At 53.0% G+C, this 17,188-nt stretch overlaps 2 protein-coding genes across 3 annotated transcripts; both read right to left on the bottom strand.

Annotated features, from left to right (window-relative positions):
• Positions 1 to 5,265: 5,265 nt before the first annotated feature.
• GAPDH (glyceraldehyde-3-phosphate dehydrogenase) lies at positions 5,266 to 10,653 on the bottom strand. Of its 2 annotated transcripts, none has more exons than XM_038157150.1 (13): positions 10,617 to 10,653; positions 9,012 to 9,550; positions 8,446 to 8,489; positions 7,766 to 7,865; positions 7,524 to 7,630; positions 7,348 to 7,438; positions 7,062 to 7,177; positions 6,861 to 6,942; positions 6,564 to 6,715; positions 6,384 to 6,462; positions 6,072 to 6,155; positions 5,824 to 5,921; positions 5,266 to 5,569 (listed from the first exon to the last, which is right to left on the bottom strand). In XM_038157150.1, exons 1-13 carry the CDS (start codon positions 10,636 to 10,638, stop codon positions 5,500 to 5,502), a joined length of 1,584 nt encoding a protein of 527 aa, XP_038013078.1. In that variant the 5' UTR covers positions 10,639 to 10,653; the 3' UTR covers positions 5,266 to 5,499. The 2 variants fall into 2 exon arrangements, with proteins under 2 accessions (XP_038013078.1, XP_038013167.1); XM_038157239.1 differs by lacking the exon at positions 10,617 to 10,653 and adding an exon at positions 9,933 to 9,954.
• A 147-nt stretch (positions 10,654 to 10,800) lies between these two features.
• Positions 10,801 to 13,780, bottom strand: LOC119709615 (C-type natriuretic peptide 2-like). Its single transcript, XM_038157624.1, has 2 exons — positions 13,222 to 13,780; positions 10,801 to 11,834 (listed from the first exon to the last, which is right to left on the bottom strand). The coding sequence occupies exons 1-2, from the start codon at positions 13,318 to 13,320 to the stop codon at positions 11,562 to 11,564; spliced, it is 372 nt and encodes a 123-aa protein (XP_038013552.1). The 5' UTR covers positions 13,321 to 13,780; the 3' UTR covers positions 10,801 to 11,561.
• Between the last annotated feature and the right edge of the window lie 3,408 nt (positions 13,781 to 17,188).

Raw genomic sequence — 17,188 nt, 5'->3', positions numbered from 1 at the left:
TGTAGGGATGAGCAAGCCCCCACACGAAGGCTGAGGCTGCCTGGGGAGTTGGAGTGAGCAATGCTGAAAGTAAAGCACGACACTGTCGCTGCGTTCCTGCAAACAGTGTTTTGGAAAGCGCAGTTACCTCCACACCGAGAAAAAAGCATTGACTGCCGAAATCCATGGTTTGCTGAGGTCAGTTTTTAAAAGCATCAGGGAAGACATTTAAAGAAAAGCCTGGGTGGATGGGCAAGCAAATTACGTCAGTGCTTAGTCTGACAGGGCATGGACAAAAGCCAATGAGAAACCAGTGGAGGGGGGAGGAGGCGAGAAATCATGAAGGAATGGAAAAAACCTGCAGTTTGAGTAGTATTTATAGAAGGAGAAGGAATTGACAGACAAAACTGATACCATTTTTGATACCTAGAAATGATACAGACTCTCAAAAGGACTAAATATCTCAGTCAGAAGTGCAAAGAAGCATTATAGAGTATTTCTGAATAGGGTCAAAAGAGAATTTCTGTTGCCTGACATATATAGCCATGCATAGATAACATCCAAGAGCAAGAAACAGTGACTGACCTTGCCTGGGAGAACAGAAGGGTTGGAAAGACCTAGGGAGCAGGGCTCATGTGCTATCATGTGCAAGTTCTCAGCCAGACACTGAAGATGTCTTTAAACGTCTTTTATCCACATGTGACATTGGTGTCCTTTGTCCTGGTTTGCATCAAAAATTGGAATAGATAGACCAAAGACTCCTAACCATGATTCCAGGCTGGGAAAAAAATGTTTTAAAGGGAAAAGTTTAGTTACTTTGCTCCTAAAAAGAAAGACAAGTGAGCATTTTTGCACAGTGCCTGAAGTCACTTTGTGATGTTGGTCTAGATGGCAGTTTAGTCGGCTGCTAAAGGCGTACGAGGATTCTGAGGAGATGGGGAAGTTGGAGGCCATGTGATATTTGGTATTTTGTGTCCAGCATCTATACCAGTATCCAACTTTGCAGCTAAAAACTGGAGATTGCAGAGATTACAAACCACCTTTTTTATTTTCCCCTTCTGTTGCAGAACTCAGACCAAGGTCAACAAAAGTTGCTCACTTGTTTGTTGGAGGTTTGGGCAATGTCAAAAGAGGGCTTTGAGGTCTGCATGTAGTATTTCTCACTTAGCAACCTTGAATTTCATCCAGCATTTTAATAACCCAGTCACTCAGTCACAAGATCCTTCTGCACCTTTCCACAGGCTCATTCAGGGCTGAATGTTTTGGGTCATTTTGCATAATCAACACACCTTGGTACCCCATGCTCCAAATTTTTCTGAAAGTGTTGATTGGTAGGGCAGATGGCCTCAGATGCTGGACACTCACATGTCTCAGTTGCCACCAACCTTGCTGCAAGTTTTCAGCCTGGAGAGGCTGGTCTTCCTTGTCCTCAGGCAGTTCTTTGAAAGGTTTTGCCAGCCTGTTTTTTCCCTAAATTCCATTGCTTTTCATCATGGGGGGGTTGAGGTGATGGTGAATTACTTGCAGCACAGTGACCTGTTCATCTGTTTCACGCTGGAGACCACCGAGTCTCACATACTGTTTGCTGCCCTTCATGTCACAGATATGTTTTCAAGTCTTGATGCTGTAGTGGAGACTCCATCTCATTGCTGCTGAGGAAAATCTCCTGTCTGGCAACACCCCAAAGCTCCTCTGACGGCAAAACATCAACTTTACTTTTCATTCATGGACCTAAGCTTCCCTAATCACTCCCACGCCATCTTACAGCTTTTTGGCAGCTTTCTTATCTCCAAGATGCATTTGAAAGAGGTTTTCAGGCTTCCTTTTCTATTTGTCACAGAATCTCCTTTTTTTTTTTCCCTTTACAGTTACTAAATCTCATTTATGAGTATTTATGAGATTTTCTTCTGTTTTCATTTGACTACAGCGTCTGCTTTTAGACAGCTGCTTTTTCAAATCTTATGCTGTGAAGTTTAACCCAGCACTACTGTTCCTTCTAGGGAACACTTAATTAACTCCCTCAAGAAGATGATACTTCTGTAGTAAGGTAATTTATGGAGGTAAGTCAGCTGTCCTAGAGTAAAGAGATTACATTCAGCTCAGAAGAGTAAGTAACAAATAACTTGTTTTTGCAGCATGTACACATTGTGATTGCCCAAAGGTAGGCAGCCTGGTTTTGATGAAATGTGAGCACTGCTGGAGCCTGCAGGGGTATTTGCATACCCTAAGTCATGAACCTGCACTTTGTGAATGGCATCAGTTACGAAGGAGGTTGAAACATCATCCTTTAAGATGTTTGTCTTTTGTAACTGTGTCATAAGTCTTTCAGAGACCTGTATCTCCTCTTCCTTGCCCTGGTCTTGCCAATTGCTTTGCTTAAAGACTGATTTACTTCAGAAGTGGATACAGGATGTTTTAAATGTCCAAGACCTTTTTTCACTGTGCTTACACAGTTACCATTTTGTTATGTTTTAGATTGATTTTTCAAGTGAACGTAACTATTTTCCACATCTGCTCAAGCTGGTTTTCACTACGTGGCATCTTCTTTAATGCTGAAGTTTCATGCTGTCATCTCAACGCGAAGGTGGTCTGAGGACCTTTCTTGGGGAAGCAATGCATGTGTAGTAGTCTGTGCAAATGCCGAGAAAGTACAAAATCATTTCTCTAAATGTTCAAAGTTATCATAAAACTAAGTTTTCTGTAACACCACTGCTAGTAACGCTTAGCTGTCTTAAGAAAAGGAGAATAAAACACAGCGCTTACCACCCCTAGAAATGGTTGGCTGCCCACCAGAGAAGCTGTCTCTTGGGTCAGCCAGAGAGCTTTCCCAGGTGCATCCCTCCTCCTACAATGGCTCTGCACAGTGAGCCCTGGTGCCTGGCCAGCCAAGGAAGGCAGAGTCAACCCTTTGGCCAGGATCAGCGTTTTTCTGTACCTTCCCCTTGCAAGGTGCTCACAAACCAGGATGGATTCTGGCTTGTAGCTGCTGCTCTTGGAGTTGGTTTGTCCCAGCAAAGTGGCACAATCGCTTTTCACGACCTTGCTGAATGAGAGCTTTATGTCTGCCTGAGCACCTGCCTTGCCTGACCAAGCATTTCTGTCTGCTTTCCATAAAAACACTAGAGCAAACAGAACAAACCTCGAGCTCTCCTACTTGGGGGAAAACTCCTCTCCAGAGACAGAAGCAGCTGCCACAGATCTCTCATCTTTATTTCAATGCCATCCACAGTCATATGTCCATTTTGCAAACTGATGAAAAAAAAATTACATGGGATTTTTTAGGTCAGTGTTGCAGTTCTCAGACAGGCTGGCCAATGAGCTAGTTTTTCCATCTGTCCAGAGGGGCCTTGCTGTGGTGCCATCTGTAGGCACAGTGTCTGGATGCAAAATAAGGTTTTGGAAGAGCTGTGCATTTTAGGGAGGTTATATTAGAGAGAGGAAACCAAGCCCTCCAGGTAGTCCAAAAGCTGCGTGACTAGTTTGCCACACTCACTCTCCCTGTTCCCATACAGGACCAACCATGTCTTAAATGCTGTGATTCCTGGCTTTCCTCACCTCAATACCATATAATTTTTCTAGGAGAGAGATTGTAAAGCAGTTGAAATAGTATTTGAAAACAGAGTGAACCTTTATTCAAGACATTCCCAGCTGTTGGTCTGAGAGCACATACTCTTCCTCCACCCCGAGGCTGTATGACTTTGCTCATTCCCAGAGCAATTTGATCTCAGGTTGGATAGGGTTCACCCTTGTTAAGTAACAAGAATTCTTTGCTCTAGAATTTTCAGCTAGTCTTATCTGACTTAGGAAACATAAGGCTTTTTAGGACAAAAGTTTGACTTGTATAAATGTTCCAGCGTTTAACCCAGTTCAAAAGGTGCTTTACATGGGAAAACAAGACATCCATCTTTTCCCCCCCTTTAGATGTTTCAGTAGCCTCTCTGCACTTTCAGATTATCAAGCGAGGCGCTGACTGGCACGCACACAACATGCAGGCAGCAGCACACAGCATAGCCATTTAAAGCACCCAGGCACAGCAATCAAGGACAGGATGGGACCAACCCAAAACTCATTTGTAATCTTGACAGGTCTCCAGGCTACACAGCCCCCCCAGCAGAAACCCAGCTCCATGGGAGGGCTGCCTCCAATGAGCTCCAGCACAAAGCAGCTCCCATTTGACGCCAGAGTTACCTAAAGCTCCAGTGACGGGGCCATTTCTGGTGTAATCCAAGTATTTCTGCTGTCCCAGGGCTAACAAGCTGCTCAGAATCCCAGTTCCTATCCAGAGGCAGGTTATTCAACCTCTTCTCTTTGCAAAATAACTTTGAGTCATTGCCCTCTAGTCAAGCAAACATTTAATTCTTACGCAGCCCAACTGCTGGCGATAAGCGGCTCTGGGAAACTGTGTCCAGCATACCTTGATCCTGAGAGTTTAAATCCTCCAGCTTACGTCCTTGCAGCATCCAGATCAGGGTCTAAAGCAGTTGGGGTCCGGAAAACAGCTCCAACCGTGCCTGCCAGGGAGAGAACACATCAGCCCTGAGATGCTAAATTAAGCTGCTAAAAATGGAGGTCCACGTGATTTTGTGCAGTGCATTGCTTATCTGTCCTGGTGCTCACAGGTCATGGAAGGCTCCATCGCTACCCAGTGGCATTCATGCTTCCAGAACTAATGCAGGGAGGCAGAGGGCTGACACTCACCTTGCAGAGATTTGCTGCTCAGCAGCTTAACTGCAACTGCCCCTCCTTACGCACGGAATTAAGCCAGAATTAAGACTGGCCACCACCATGCCGACGATGGCCTCCAACACGTCCCTAGGCAGCCATTTCCTCTGGGGCAAAGCCAATTCATTTTAAAAGGTAAAAGCAAGTGAAATATCTGCCTTTAACACCACGAAGGATCTTCCTTGTCCCCCACTGAGGCAAGGGAAGGAGAATTAATTTGTTTCTTGTGCCCCTTTACCAAACCAAATGCATGAGTCATCTGCTCAGCACTTTTACTCCGCATGAGCCCATCAGACAAGCAAATCCAGAGCTAGGTGGATGGAGCCACAGAGCCGCCCGCCGTCCTACCACGCAAAGTCCTGCTGTGGAGCACAGCCCTGCACCACACCTTGTTCTGGCTCACAGGCTGGACTCTGGGCTCTCCCACGTGGAACAAGCAGCTCAGCAGGCTGCACTCCCCAGCGTCTCACGGCAGCTGGCAGACTGTGCCATGCAGGCGCCTGCAGCTGCTCATTATGTACATGCCCCCCCTCCTCCCATCTCCCCCTGACAGACAGACAAGGCTTTTCAGATGGTGATCACTTTTATTGATGTAAGGTGGTACACAAACAGATCAGTTTCTATCAGCCTCTCCACCTCCCCCAGGTTCGGGGAGAAGTTGGAGGAGTGGGGGAGACAAGGGAACAGAACTGGCCTCTCACTGCAGGATGCAGAGCTAAGCGGTGGTGAACAAGGGCAGGGGCTCCAACAAAGGAGAGTCCTGCTTCCCTAGGCAGCAGGGGGGGCTGTGTGCTCAGCTTACTCCTTGGATGCCATGTGGACCATCAAGTCCACAACACGGTTGCTGTATCCATATTCATTATCATACCTGGAGACAGAAAATAAGCGCTGTCAGGGCTGACCCGTTTCTTGCACCCCTTCTTCCATTCTTCCTGCTTCTCTGCCCCATCCCACACAACTGAACTCCCATGTACCCTCTGGGGGGAAGGAGGCAGCTGCAGTAAGAAGCAATCTCACTCCACCGTGAGATCCGAGGTCTGTGTATCCACCTGGATTACCAGTGGACACCCAAGTCTGTAACCCGTCTGTGCCAACCCCCACATCCTCCAGGGCTGCACCTACCAGGAAACCAGCTTGACAAAATGGTCGTTCAGTGCAATGCCAGCACCCGCATCAAAGGTGGAGGAATGGCTATCACCATTGAAGTCACAGGAGACAACCTGAAACACAAGAAATTGTAATGCATATGGCTGCCCAGCCTCTACTCCAAGTGCCCAAACCAGGATACTGGCAAAGCTGCTGACAGCAGCCTTTTAGAAAAATGAGGCAAGAGCCAACAGCTGCAGGCCGAGAGAGCAGGCACTCCTCACCTGGTCCTCTGTGTATGCCAGGATGCCTTTCAGGGGCCCATCAGCAGCAGCCTTCACTACCCTCTTGATGTCATCGTACTTGGCCTGAGGAGAGACAGATCCAAGATGATCAGATCCCAACTCACACAAAATGTCCACTGGGGACAGGGGAGAGAGGAGACACATGGGAACACTCCAGCAGGTGCTCTTTTCCCAAAGATCACATCTTCAGGACAAGATGGATGCAGAGAGGGCAATTCCAGGGACAATACAGAGCTCAGAGGAAGCAGGGGCACATCTGGAAGTTGTTAGGACATCATCCACAACACTTACTGGCTTTTCCAGACGGCAGGTCAGGTCCACAACAGAGACATTAGGGGTTGGCACACGGAATGCCATTCCTGTAAGTTTCCTGTGAGAGACATGAGTCAGTAAGGAACAGCATCTGGCACTCCTCTGCCAGCCTAAGAATGTTCGGCGTCCTCCTGACACCTGACAAGGGACAACACTCACCCATTGAGCTCAGGAATGACTTTTCCCACAGCCTTAGCAGCTCCAGTAGATGCTGGGATAATGTTCTGAGCAGCACCTCTGCCATCCCTCCAGAGCTTCCCAGAGGGCCCGTCCACTGTCTTCTGTGTGGCTGTGATGGCATGGACAGTGGTCTGAAGAAAGAGCACAGGAGTAAGAACACAGCCAGTACTCTCCAGAAAGAGCATCCCAGGTGACAGAGAGAGTACAGATGCTTTCCCTCTCACACGAGGGGATCTGTGGTAGGTCGCCCTCCCCAGCACCAAGCTACAGACCTACCATGAGACCCTCCACAATGCCGAAGTTGTCATGGATGACCTTGGCCAAGGGCGCCAGGCAGTTAGTGGTGCAGGAAGCATTGCTGGGGTAGAGAGATAAAGGCACATCAGCCAGAGGCAACACTTACACTGAGGTGAGTGACACCGACCCCTGGCAGCTGGTGAGAGCTCCGGGCCAGAAAGCATGCTCCTCTCTCCTTACCTGACAATTTTCAGAGACTTGTCATACTTCTCATGGTTGACGCCCATCACAAACATGGGAGCATCAGCAGAGGGGGCAGAGATGATCACGCGCTTGGCACCACCCTTCAGGTGAGCCTGGAGAGAGACAGATAAGAGATTACATAACTCAGGATCCTTCCAAGCTTGCCTCTTCAGATCTCTTCTCCTTCATGGCCCCATCATGAGCAGCTCTGTAGATGGTGGCCTGCCCGACAGGCAGAAAGCAGCACTATCCCTCCTCTCCTGTGCCTCTGTGGCATACTCACCCCGGCCTTCTCCATGGTGGTGAAGACACCAGTAGACTCCACAACATATTCAGCACCAGCATCTGCCCACTTGATGTTGCTGGGGTCACGCCTAAGGAGGGACAAAATTTTACAAGCTGCTCCATGAGACACCTGCTTTCAATCTCCAGAGGGGCAGTTGGGAAAGAGATACTTACTCCTGGAAGATGGTGATAGCATTCCCATTGATGACAAGTTTCCCATTCTCAGCCTTGACAGTGCCCCGGAAGTGGCCATGAGTAGAGTCATATTTGAACATGTAAACCTAATAAAGAGAGGGGGAGTGGAAGGTCAGGCACCCAGGCGGCCATCATCCTCTAACATCCTGGGAAGTTACCAGAACAGATCCAGAGAAGCCCTACTCAGAAAGGCCCAGAGGGGGCACTGCAAAGCAACTCACCATGTAGTTCAGATCAATGAAGGGATCGTTGATGGCCACCACTTGGACTTTGCCAGAGAGGACGGCAGCCCGGGTAACCAGGCGGCCGATACGGCCAAATCTGGAGAGAAAAAGACAAGGGTGAAGAGGTGCAACAGAGAATCAGCCCAGCTGGGCATGGGAGGCAGTCCTTGGCAGCCTTCCCTCGGGATCATCCACTGCTCCCTGCCCAGTAGGGCGGGAGGGAGCCCTGCAGCTCGTCCAAAGGCCAAGGCACCCCGGTTAAAGATTAAGAGCGACCCCCACCCCAGAAAGGTCAATCGCTAAATTTACTGAGAGCCCCGGGGGATCCGGTTACTCCTCGGCCCGGCACGAGAAGGTCACATCCCCGGGGCCGCCACCGACACACGATCCACCGAGAGACCTTTTGGTGGGGGGCTGCAGGGATCCCCGGGAATGGGGAGGGAAACTGGGGCAGCCGTTGCTCGGCTGCCCCTTCCGGAGTGAGTCACCCCGAATCCGAGGAGAAATGAGTCAGCAGCACCGCACTCTGCCCCGGGGGGCGCCGGCGGAGCGGGAGCGGCGGGATCCAACCTCTCCCTCTCCCCAAATCTCTTCCGCGCGCCCTTGAGGCGACCTTGCCGCCCCCCCCCGCCAACCCCCCCCAAATCCCTGCAGGTCTCGTCGGCCCCGGCACTCACCCGTTGACTCCGACTTTCACCATCTTTACCGCTTCGGGATGTTCCTGCGGGCAGAAACCACCGGTAGGGGCATGAGGGGAACTGGCAACATCCACCCTCGGCAGTCGCGCCCGCAGCCGGCGCCGTTAACGTCTCGCCCGCGCCCAGGGGCGAGCGGGCATCGGGGGAAGGGGGGCGGGGAGAGCGGGCAAGCGGGGGCCCGCGCTCCGAGCTAGTCCCACCCCCCCCCCCAGGCGATCACTCCCCCGCCCGGGGCGATTAACTCACCTTCCCCCCCCTCCCCCCTGCGACAACTATCCGCTCCCTCCTCCTCCTCCTCCGGCGACCATCCCCCCTCACACCCCTATCCCTCCTCGCCTCACCGCCCCCCTTCACGCCGCCCCCGCCATTTTGCGCCGCGCCGCCTTTGTGCCCGTGGGCCCCGCCGCCACGCGGCCCCGCTCCGCCCGGGGGCTGCCGCACCCCCTGCCGGTGGGCGGTGCGCGGCTGTGGGGAGAGGGCTCTCACACGCCCACCCCCCGCCGCCGCTCTCTCCCCCCGCGCATCTCCCCCGCCCCGCCCGTTACCTGCTGCCTCCGAGCCGCCCGGCGCACAGTGAGGAGGTGGCGCAGCGCCTCGCCGCCGCCCTTTATAGCCGCGTGAGGGTAGGGCGGGGGCCCGCCCCGCCGCGACGCCGTCGAATGGCAGCGCGAGGGCCGGACCGGGCTACGTGCGCCCGTGCTGCGGGTGCGGCTGCCGAAGACCCCCCCGGTTTCCCCCGCCCCGCCGCCCCCCGTTAACAAAGGCCCCGCTCTGGAAACGCAGGGTCCGTAGCGATCGCCCTCCCGTCGGGCCACCCCGAGGGGGTTGGTGGTGCTGGTGGCGGTGGTAAAAAATGCACCGGTCCTTGCGGGGAGGTGTCCCCAGAGCGGGGATGGGCGGCTGCACCCCTGCCAGAGGAGGCAGGGAGGGTGATGGCAGGTCATGGGCTGCTCCCGCCGGGCTCGCTGCTGCTCCGGAGGATGGTATGCGCTGCTTCCACCTGGTAACAAAGGGCAGGTAGTCACCCGCCCCGGCTGCAGCCTGTGCCCAATTGGATGGAGTAGTATCCAGTATCCGAAGGGACCTACAGGGAAGCCGGAGAGGGACTCTTCGTCAGGAAGTGTAGTGATGGGAAAAGGAGTAATGGGTACAAATTGAAAGGGAGGAAATTTAGGATGGATATTAGGAAGAAGTTCTTTACTGTGAGGGTGATGAGGTACTGTAACACGTTGCCCAGGGAGGCTGTGGATGCCCCAACCGTGGCAGTGCTCCAAGCCAGGCTGGATAAGGCCTTGAGCAACCTGCTATAGTGGGAGGCGTCCGTGCACGTGGCACGGGGGTTGGAACTGGATAATCTTTAAGGTCCATTCCAATCCCTTAACATTCCATAATTCTATGGCTGCAAGGGTAAAGGGACTGCAGGCATGCGGGGTCATCCCGAGGGAGCAGCGGACCCCCATTCCCACCCGGCATGGGACGTGCTCTCTGGGAGTTCTCCCGCCTCCAGGCTGGGACCCCCCACTTTGGATGGGTTTATCCAGGCGTGCTCTGGACGGGGCCCCTGGCCGGGCGCTGCCCCAGCAGGCCACGGGCGGCAGCGTGAGCACCATCTTAATGAGGCACTGCGGCACTGCTGCCGCTGCCCGCGGGACGTGACGGCGGAAATCCTGCTCGTCTGCCGCCTCGGCCCGCCTTCCCTGGCTGCCTGCGAGGAGGAAGCGCTCCTGGCATGGCCGCTGCCCGGTTCCCCGCCCCCCATGCTGGGCTCCCTCACTGAGCCCTGCCGCCTCCATCCCTCGGCTCCGTGCGGGGCAGGTGCGGTGGGACACACCCGCCTTAGGTACAACGCCCAGAGCACGCACAAATCCCAAATCTCCCATCCCGGAGGAAGGTGTGGGAACAGTGGGAATGCAAATCTCGACTGTCAGAGCGGGTGGGGGTGGTGGGAGCTGGAATGTCCCTCTGGCTGCTCGGCTGAGCAGGGCTTTGAGGATAAGGGAGGGGGTGGGCAGGCTGGGGGAACCACGCGGGTACTGGGGTGGGGGACAAGAGAGGGGTCATACAGCTCAAACGTAACCCTACTCTCCTTAAACCACTGCTATTCCCGGTGCTGCTGAGGGGCTAAGTTTAGACCCAGCTGAGGTTACAACCTTTTCTTAAAGGCCAGGACATGGTGATGGCTCGCGGGGCACAGCAGCAGGGCTACGAGCTCGTGCCGGGGTCGGTGGTGCCCCAGCCGCAGCCCACCGAGGCAGGCTCTCGGGGGAAAGCTTCAGCGCAAACAGGAGGCCCCGGTGTTTGTTCTGGCGGGGGCAGAGTGCGGCCGGGGTGAGCAGCGCGGCCCTTGTGCCCCGTGCCCGGTCGATACCTCCTCACCCGTGTCCGCCCCCCCGGCCGCACCGCGCCGCAGCCGCGCGTGCCGCACGCCCCACGCGGAATGGCGGCGGCGCCGGCAGGACCCGGCACGGCCCCGCGCGTGGGGCCGGGGGCGCCGGGCGGGCTCTGCCACCGCCTCCCGCCCGCCCCCCGGCCGGGGGCAGCCACCGCCGAGCGCGGACGCGGCAAATTAGTACAGCTTGTTTAATGAGCGAGTCCTCAGGCACGGGGAGCAGGGAGGGGGCTGTCGGCGGAGCGGGGGTTCAGCGGCCGCGGGGGGCAGCTGCGGAGCCGGGCAGCCCCTCCTCGTACCGCCGCGCCGCTTCCTCGCTGCCGCAGCCTCCCGTTTGCGGGGCGGGAGCTTCAGGGCTTCGCGCAGCGGTGCGCCGTGCAGGCTCCCGAGCCGGTGCAGGTTCCCGAGCCGTGCAGGTTCCCGAGGCTGGGTGCCCTCCGGCTGCAGAGAAGCGGGCCTGGTGAACCGCCCAGCGGCGTCCCGCCCGCCTGCTCTCGCCCCGGCCCGGCCCCAGCACCGCGCCGGCAGCTTGGGGCGGCCCCGGCCCCGGCCTTTGCCCCGGCGGCTGGCAGGTGGCGGCCCCACAGCCTGCCCCGCTGCCCCATTCCCTCGCTGGCTGTGCGCTCAACTCTGCCCTGGACTTCTTCCCTGCCCGCTTGCTCGAGCCCACCATGCTCTTGGCCCTCACCTCGGAGGCCCTCCAAAGCTAGCACCCCAAACCACTGAAGGTCCCGATTCGGTCCAGTTTCAGCCCGAAGCAACCCCTGGGCATGGCCTTCCAGGCCCAATCTCCAGGCAGTGCCCACTTGCGACTGGCAAGGTTCTTGCGCCAGAGGGATGGACGGGCAGCTCTAGTCCCAGATGGGAGGAAGGGGAGAGTGGAGGAGAGCAGCTGAGGACCAAAGCTGGACCCCTCCTTCGTGTCCTCTTCGGTCAGCGTGGACTCGGGCTCCAGGGGCAGCAATCGTGAAAGGAGCATCTGGGATAAACGGAGAAGAGAGGGGTGATACCTGTGCTTCTGGTGATAAGCCTTGTACCCCCTGGTACCCCACTGCCCATACCATCCTGAGGGCTCAGGCAGGACATTAAAGTGATGCCTGCTCACAGCACTGTGCCTGTGACATTGCATCCAGATACAGGGAAGGGCTTGACCAGCAGCTCCCACTCTCTGAAATGACTTTGCCGTCCAAACCAGCTGGCAGACAGCTGCTGTGAGCTCTGCCTGCGGGCAGATTGCCCTGCTCTTGTAAAACCATACACATGTCCTGCCCTGCCCCAGATTTGGAAGGTAACTCTTCAGTCCTTGCTCCTTTTGTGGATGCTGAGCATCTCTATGTGCTCAGGCTGCTGTGTACTATTTCATTTTTCCAGAGGGCTGCTGGGAAGGATGGTCCAGCTTCAAATACCTGATAAAGATGAGGGAGAGGCAGGAGCAGAGCAGATGTGAGTAAGAGGGACTCCCCATGTGCTGGAAATTCTCTAGGTTAGCTGTGCTGACTGTAAGCCCTCAGCACTGCTGGGAGACAAGGGTTGGGGGATGTGTTGGGTGCAGTGGAGGCATGGCATTGCTGCCCACAGAAGCAGCCTGCAGGAGCCGTTCTACATCTGTCTCTCACATGGATGCTGAGCTAAGGCTGAGGATGCCTTTGTGCAGCTCTTTGTGGTAGCAAGTTAACTGAAGCGGACACAGGCATCCTCAGCGAGGAGGGAAAGTGGTGAGTCATAGCAGGATCAGCCTTGTGATTTTATTTCATGTCCTGACTATTTCCGTGTGGCTTTCCCAGGGTGATGTAAAGGCAAGGTGCTGGGGCTCAGGTTAGGGTTTGGGTAAGAGGGAGCTGGCTAGATTGGAAAGTCAAAAATATTATTGCTGTAATTACTGAGGATAAAGATTTGCTCAAGCGAAGAAGCCCTTAGTTGGCATCCTGACAGGGCTCTTGGCCTTAAAGAGGGTCTTTAAGGGGGGTAATACTGAGCTTAGGAGCAAAACTCTTGGCCTAACAGGATGCATCTTCCCTCTGAAATATCAGAACCAGAACCATGATGAGAGACATGACTCTAATATCTGGTGGCTGCTGACACAGAGTGGGCTTAGAAAGGACTGGGCTCTTCACTGTTAAAAGCTTTCGCAGAGCACTAAAAAGCTTTTGTCTGTTTCCTGTCTTGAAATGCTGATGCTCCTTAGGGGCTGGATTATAAAGTCACCCTAGAGCTGAGGCTGCTGAAGGGGAGAGTGCAACAAGAATAGACAGCAGCCTTCTTGTAGTTGGAATTTGGGACTACATCTCATTTGAGGTTCAAACACAACCTCCCTCCTCCTCCTTCCCTCCTGAAATCAACCTCAGCTCTCTCCCACTCCCTCTTACCTGCAGCCTCTGTCTTGGTAAGGACACAGTCTGAACACTGGCAGAGAGCAGAACCAAGAAGAGGAAAAATGAGCAAGGCCACAACCGAAGCCCCAGCATCTTCTTCTTAGCCCAGGGCTGGTGGGAGGTGAGGCAGGACTCGCAGCATCTGTGTCTGATGTGGTCCCTAGCCCCTCTCTGCCTTTATAGCTTTGTCTCTGACAGGCAACTGGCCCCAGCTCCCTGCTGAACCACCCCCTGGAGCTCCTTAACCTTTCAGCCCTTTTGTCCAGGGTGATATATTTCAGGGTGAGCTCAGCAAGACCCCTTCCTCTAAAGAAAGAGGACACAAAGGTGTTTACTGAGTGTCTGGGAAGACAAATGTGAGTTGAGCTGCTGCTGGCCAGGACCTGGAGGTGTCTGTCAGGGTCAGGGATGGGGTGACACTTCGAAACACATCCCAAAAGGAGGTTATTGAAGGCAGCATTGTGTAGGAGTATTGAACGTACTCCTCATAGGCAGAGTGCTGTTAATGTTATTTCTCCGATCAGTGTGAGCGTGCACTGCAGCTCAGTTAGAGGTAGGCACACTGCTGGCTGCACAGAGTGGACAAATTCAGCTCTGTGACAACGCAGTCTTTTGTTTTTAATATTTATATCTTGGTGAGACAGTTGGGCTGGGAATAAAGAGCTCCTGCTGCAGAAGGTGGGTGAACTTCAGTACTATACAGAATTTGTAGCAGTGACAAGAGCGTGGGTCTAGTACTATTAGCATATAATTTGCAGGCTGTCTGTCCCAAGTCACCATCTGGAGGACTGGGCTGAGTTTCCAGAGGAACCGTCACAGAAAAGAGCTTGTTGAGACTCAGCTTGCACTTTGTCAAGCTCAGGCACACAATGGGAGCAGGATAGCAAGGAGCAGATTCCTACCTCCTAAATCTTCTGGCCATTAGTTCCCCCCACTTTGTTTACCTCTTCCATTTTACTGTAGTTTCTCACCAGCTGAACAAGGCAATGAGGTCACTGTTTAGAGATCAGGGTACAGAAGTCAGCCTGGGTATGAAGACAGAAACTAATCAGCAAAATTTGTCAGCGGAGAGGAATGGGGGACTGTACCCCAATAGAGGATTAGCAGTGGGTGTGCTGGCAGAGTTTAACAACATCCCGAACTTCCTTTTTTCAGTACTTTTGCACAAAAGAGGTCAGAACTTGACAGAACATGTTCTTCTGCCTGCTTTTGTTTTTTTCAAAGAAAGAAGAAAATTAGAAAAAGGTCTTCTCCAGAGATAACAAAAGTTATCTCAGAGATAACTCAGCTGAACTGTTAGCTCAGATATTCGCTGTCTCTTTTTCCCTCCTTCCCTCCCTTTCTTCCAGGCATTTTGCACTTGCAGATGCAGGTGTTGTGGGTCCACTTCTTCTCTGCCCAAGGAGACAGAAAGTTTTACAAACCTTTTGCATCCAGTCCTTGAGAAGTGAGTATGGCCCTTCAGTGTGGGGCACTGATGCTGGAAGCAGTGCTTTACACAGCTGTGGGCATCCAATTTTGTTAGCTCCAGCTGATGGCTGCAACCCATGGTTGGTGCTGTGTCCAGAGCTTTGTGATGCTCTAGTGATCCTGTGTGGCATTCCTGTCACTCTGTCGCCTGGGCTAGCACATGGAGGGGCTCCCGAGGTCCCACCAAGACATTTTGTGGGAAGCAGGATTACTTTCATACCAACCTTTGAATCTACAAAGCACAGGGGACTGCTGGACAGTCACGGGACACACACCCCACGTGGGATTAGGATGTGGTGCCTGGGCACAAACTGGGTACAGGGATGTGTGCGTACAGCCAGCCCCTCCTTGTGCTGCATGTGGTAGTGTAAGGAGCCCTGTGGTGTGAAAGTTCCAGAGGGATGGAAAAGAAAGGAAGGACAGGAAGTCAGCACATGTTCATGCTGCATGCAAAGTGTCCCAGAGGATGCTGTTCTGTGCTTCCCAGTCACATGTGACTGTCCAAAAGAGCTGAGTCAGTGTGCTCGAGCACTCCTGCTGCTGGCAGGAGCAGCTCCGCTGGAACACACCGGTTACATGAGTCAGAGTCAGTCCTTTCCTGAGGGAAAGGTAAGTGCAAAAGCAACAGCGCTTTGGGTTTGATATGAAATGTAGCAGCAGTTTGATCTGGCATCCCTTGAACGGGGCGGCCCCCGTACAGCAAGAAGAATGCCAGAAATGTGTTTGCAACTGCTCCAGAATTTCAGTCCACTTGCACAAAGACTGCGCCCTGCAGGGGTGGACAGGCTCTGAGAACTCAAATGACAAGTGCCCTCGGGTTCAGCAAGAGCTGGGGCTGGCAAGACGAAAAGAGCCATCACTCTCCCATATCAAGCAAGAAACTTAAGAGACTGCAGAAAATTTGCAAATTTTCTTGCAGATTCTTGTTAGTTCTTGCAAATCCAGCAAAACCTGGATAAAATGCAGGTGCTCAGTGACTCAAGTGTCGTGATGTTGCAGCTGCTCTGTGTCCCAGATCCTTGCTGGGACTGCAGTAGAACTGAATAGTTACTCTGACATGTCCTGGCAATGACTGTGAAGTGAAAAGGCTTTGGCAGACAAGTCCTTGATTGCCCCAGTTTTCTCAGACTCAAATAGGTTATTGTCCTTTTCTCCTCTCTGATGCTAACAAGTTTCCTTTATAAAAACCCTTCCCCCTTGGATGCTGGGGCACTGACTCTAGAGCTTCTGGTCAGCAGACCAGAAAAGTGGTCTGCTGCTGAATCACAATCAGCCTTCTACAAACAGTTGCTCATATAGGAAAGGAGCAGGTCAACTGGAGACTGGGAGATCTGGGAACTGAGTGAAGTACCCTGAGGGAACATCCCTTGGCCCAAGGTGATAGAAAGTGATGATGATTGCTGCAGGCTCTAGAAGTACAATATTCACGTTATTCCACTGCTACCATTTGTAGGAGTTCAGAGTAACCATGGTCAGGAGTCTCTAGAGAATGGAAACACCATTGATCTTGGCACTGAGTAATCCCACTGCCTCAGGAGCAGGGGAGTGGGATTACTCCTTCAGCAGTGGTTTATGGTCATTGTGGCAGCCACCAAAATATATGTTTGTGAGGAACAGAAGAGCAGCAAATACCTACTTAAGGCTGTAGCTACTGTGTAGCTGCCCAAATCCCTCTTAGATTTTGCTTCATCTTTCTTCAGGACTTCCTTTGTCCATGACACAGGACTGCTAATTCTTCTGATATCAGGAGAGGACAGTGAGGACAGGAGGGTGCTCCACCTGAACAACCTGCACAAAGGGATCAATAAGAGCTCTCACTCACTGACTTCTCACTCACCCAGGCAGCACAGTGTCTGAGTGTCCTGAGCAAAGGACAGACTGGAAAGCAGTGAAGGAGCCAGCATGTCAGTCCAGTCACTGATTGCCAAACCCTCCTTCCAGAAGGGTGGCTGTGTTGATCTCCCGAAGGAAAAAGTTCAACCACTTGTAGTGGAAAAGTATGGCCTGAAGGTGAGCCAATGCTTAAGAGTTTTATGGCCACCTCACTTCCTCTATCCACCCATTCATATCTCCCCTACTGTAGCATTAGCAACATATTATCTCACTTCGACACAAGATTTATTGCTTGTAAAACCTTGAGCCTGGGCAGACATCCATATATGCTGTCCTTTTCTTTTTTTATTCCTGTATGTGAGTGTCGTAGCCTGTGGGTGGTGAGGGAATCACGTATGGTGTGCATGACTCTGAGTTGTATTTACTGTCAATGCTGTAGCTGCTACCTTTGCCTCCTGGAGCCCTCCCTGAATATTTTATCAGGAAGGAGGGGAGAAGGACAACATTGCTGTAGCTTTCTGATCTTTGTATTTCATGTGATTATCCTGAGGTTACTGGCATGCTCTGGAGTTGGAGCATATCTGTATTGGTATTTGGCTATTTTAGTCTGGTGGCAAGTGGGCAGGTATTTTCACTGAGTCATGGGACTCAACTGGGG

The sequence above is a fragment of the Motacilla alba genome, chromosome 1, assembly GCF_015832195.1.
Source record: "Motacilla alba alba isolate MOTALB_02 chromosome 1, Motacilla_alba_V1.0_pri, whole genome shotgun sequence".
Lineage (NCBI taxonomy): Eukaryota > Metazoa > Chordata > Aves > Passeriformes > Motacillidae > Motacilla > Motacilla alba.
The sequence above is the reverse complement of the archived record's forward strand: the minus strand, read 5'-3'. Positions and strand labels throughout refer to the sequence as shown.

Bases quoted from the DNA above. Each gene is read 5' to 3' on its own strand.
- GAPDH (XM_038157150.1), bottom strand. From the start codon at position 10,638: ATGTCCTGGCCTTTAAGAAAAG. The intron at 9,551-10,616 runs GTTGTAACCTCA...GCTTCCCTGTAG, and splicing joins GTCCTGGCCTTTAAGAAAAG to GTCCCTTCGGATACTGGATA. The intron at 7,439-7,523 runs GTAAGTATCTCT...GTCCCTCCTTAG, and splicing joins GCTATCACCATCTTCCAGGA to GCGTGACCCCAGCAACATCA.
- LOC119709615 (XM_038157624.1), bottom strand. From the start codon at position 13,320: ATGCTGGGGCTTCGGTTGTGGCCTTGCTCATTTTTCCTCTTCTTGGTT. The intron at 11,835-13,221 runs GTAAGAGGGAGT...CGTTTATCCCAG, and splicing joins TACCAAGACAGAGGCTGCAG to ATGCTCCTTTCACGATTGCT.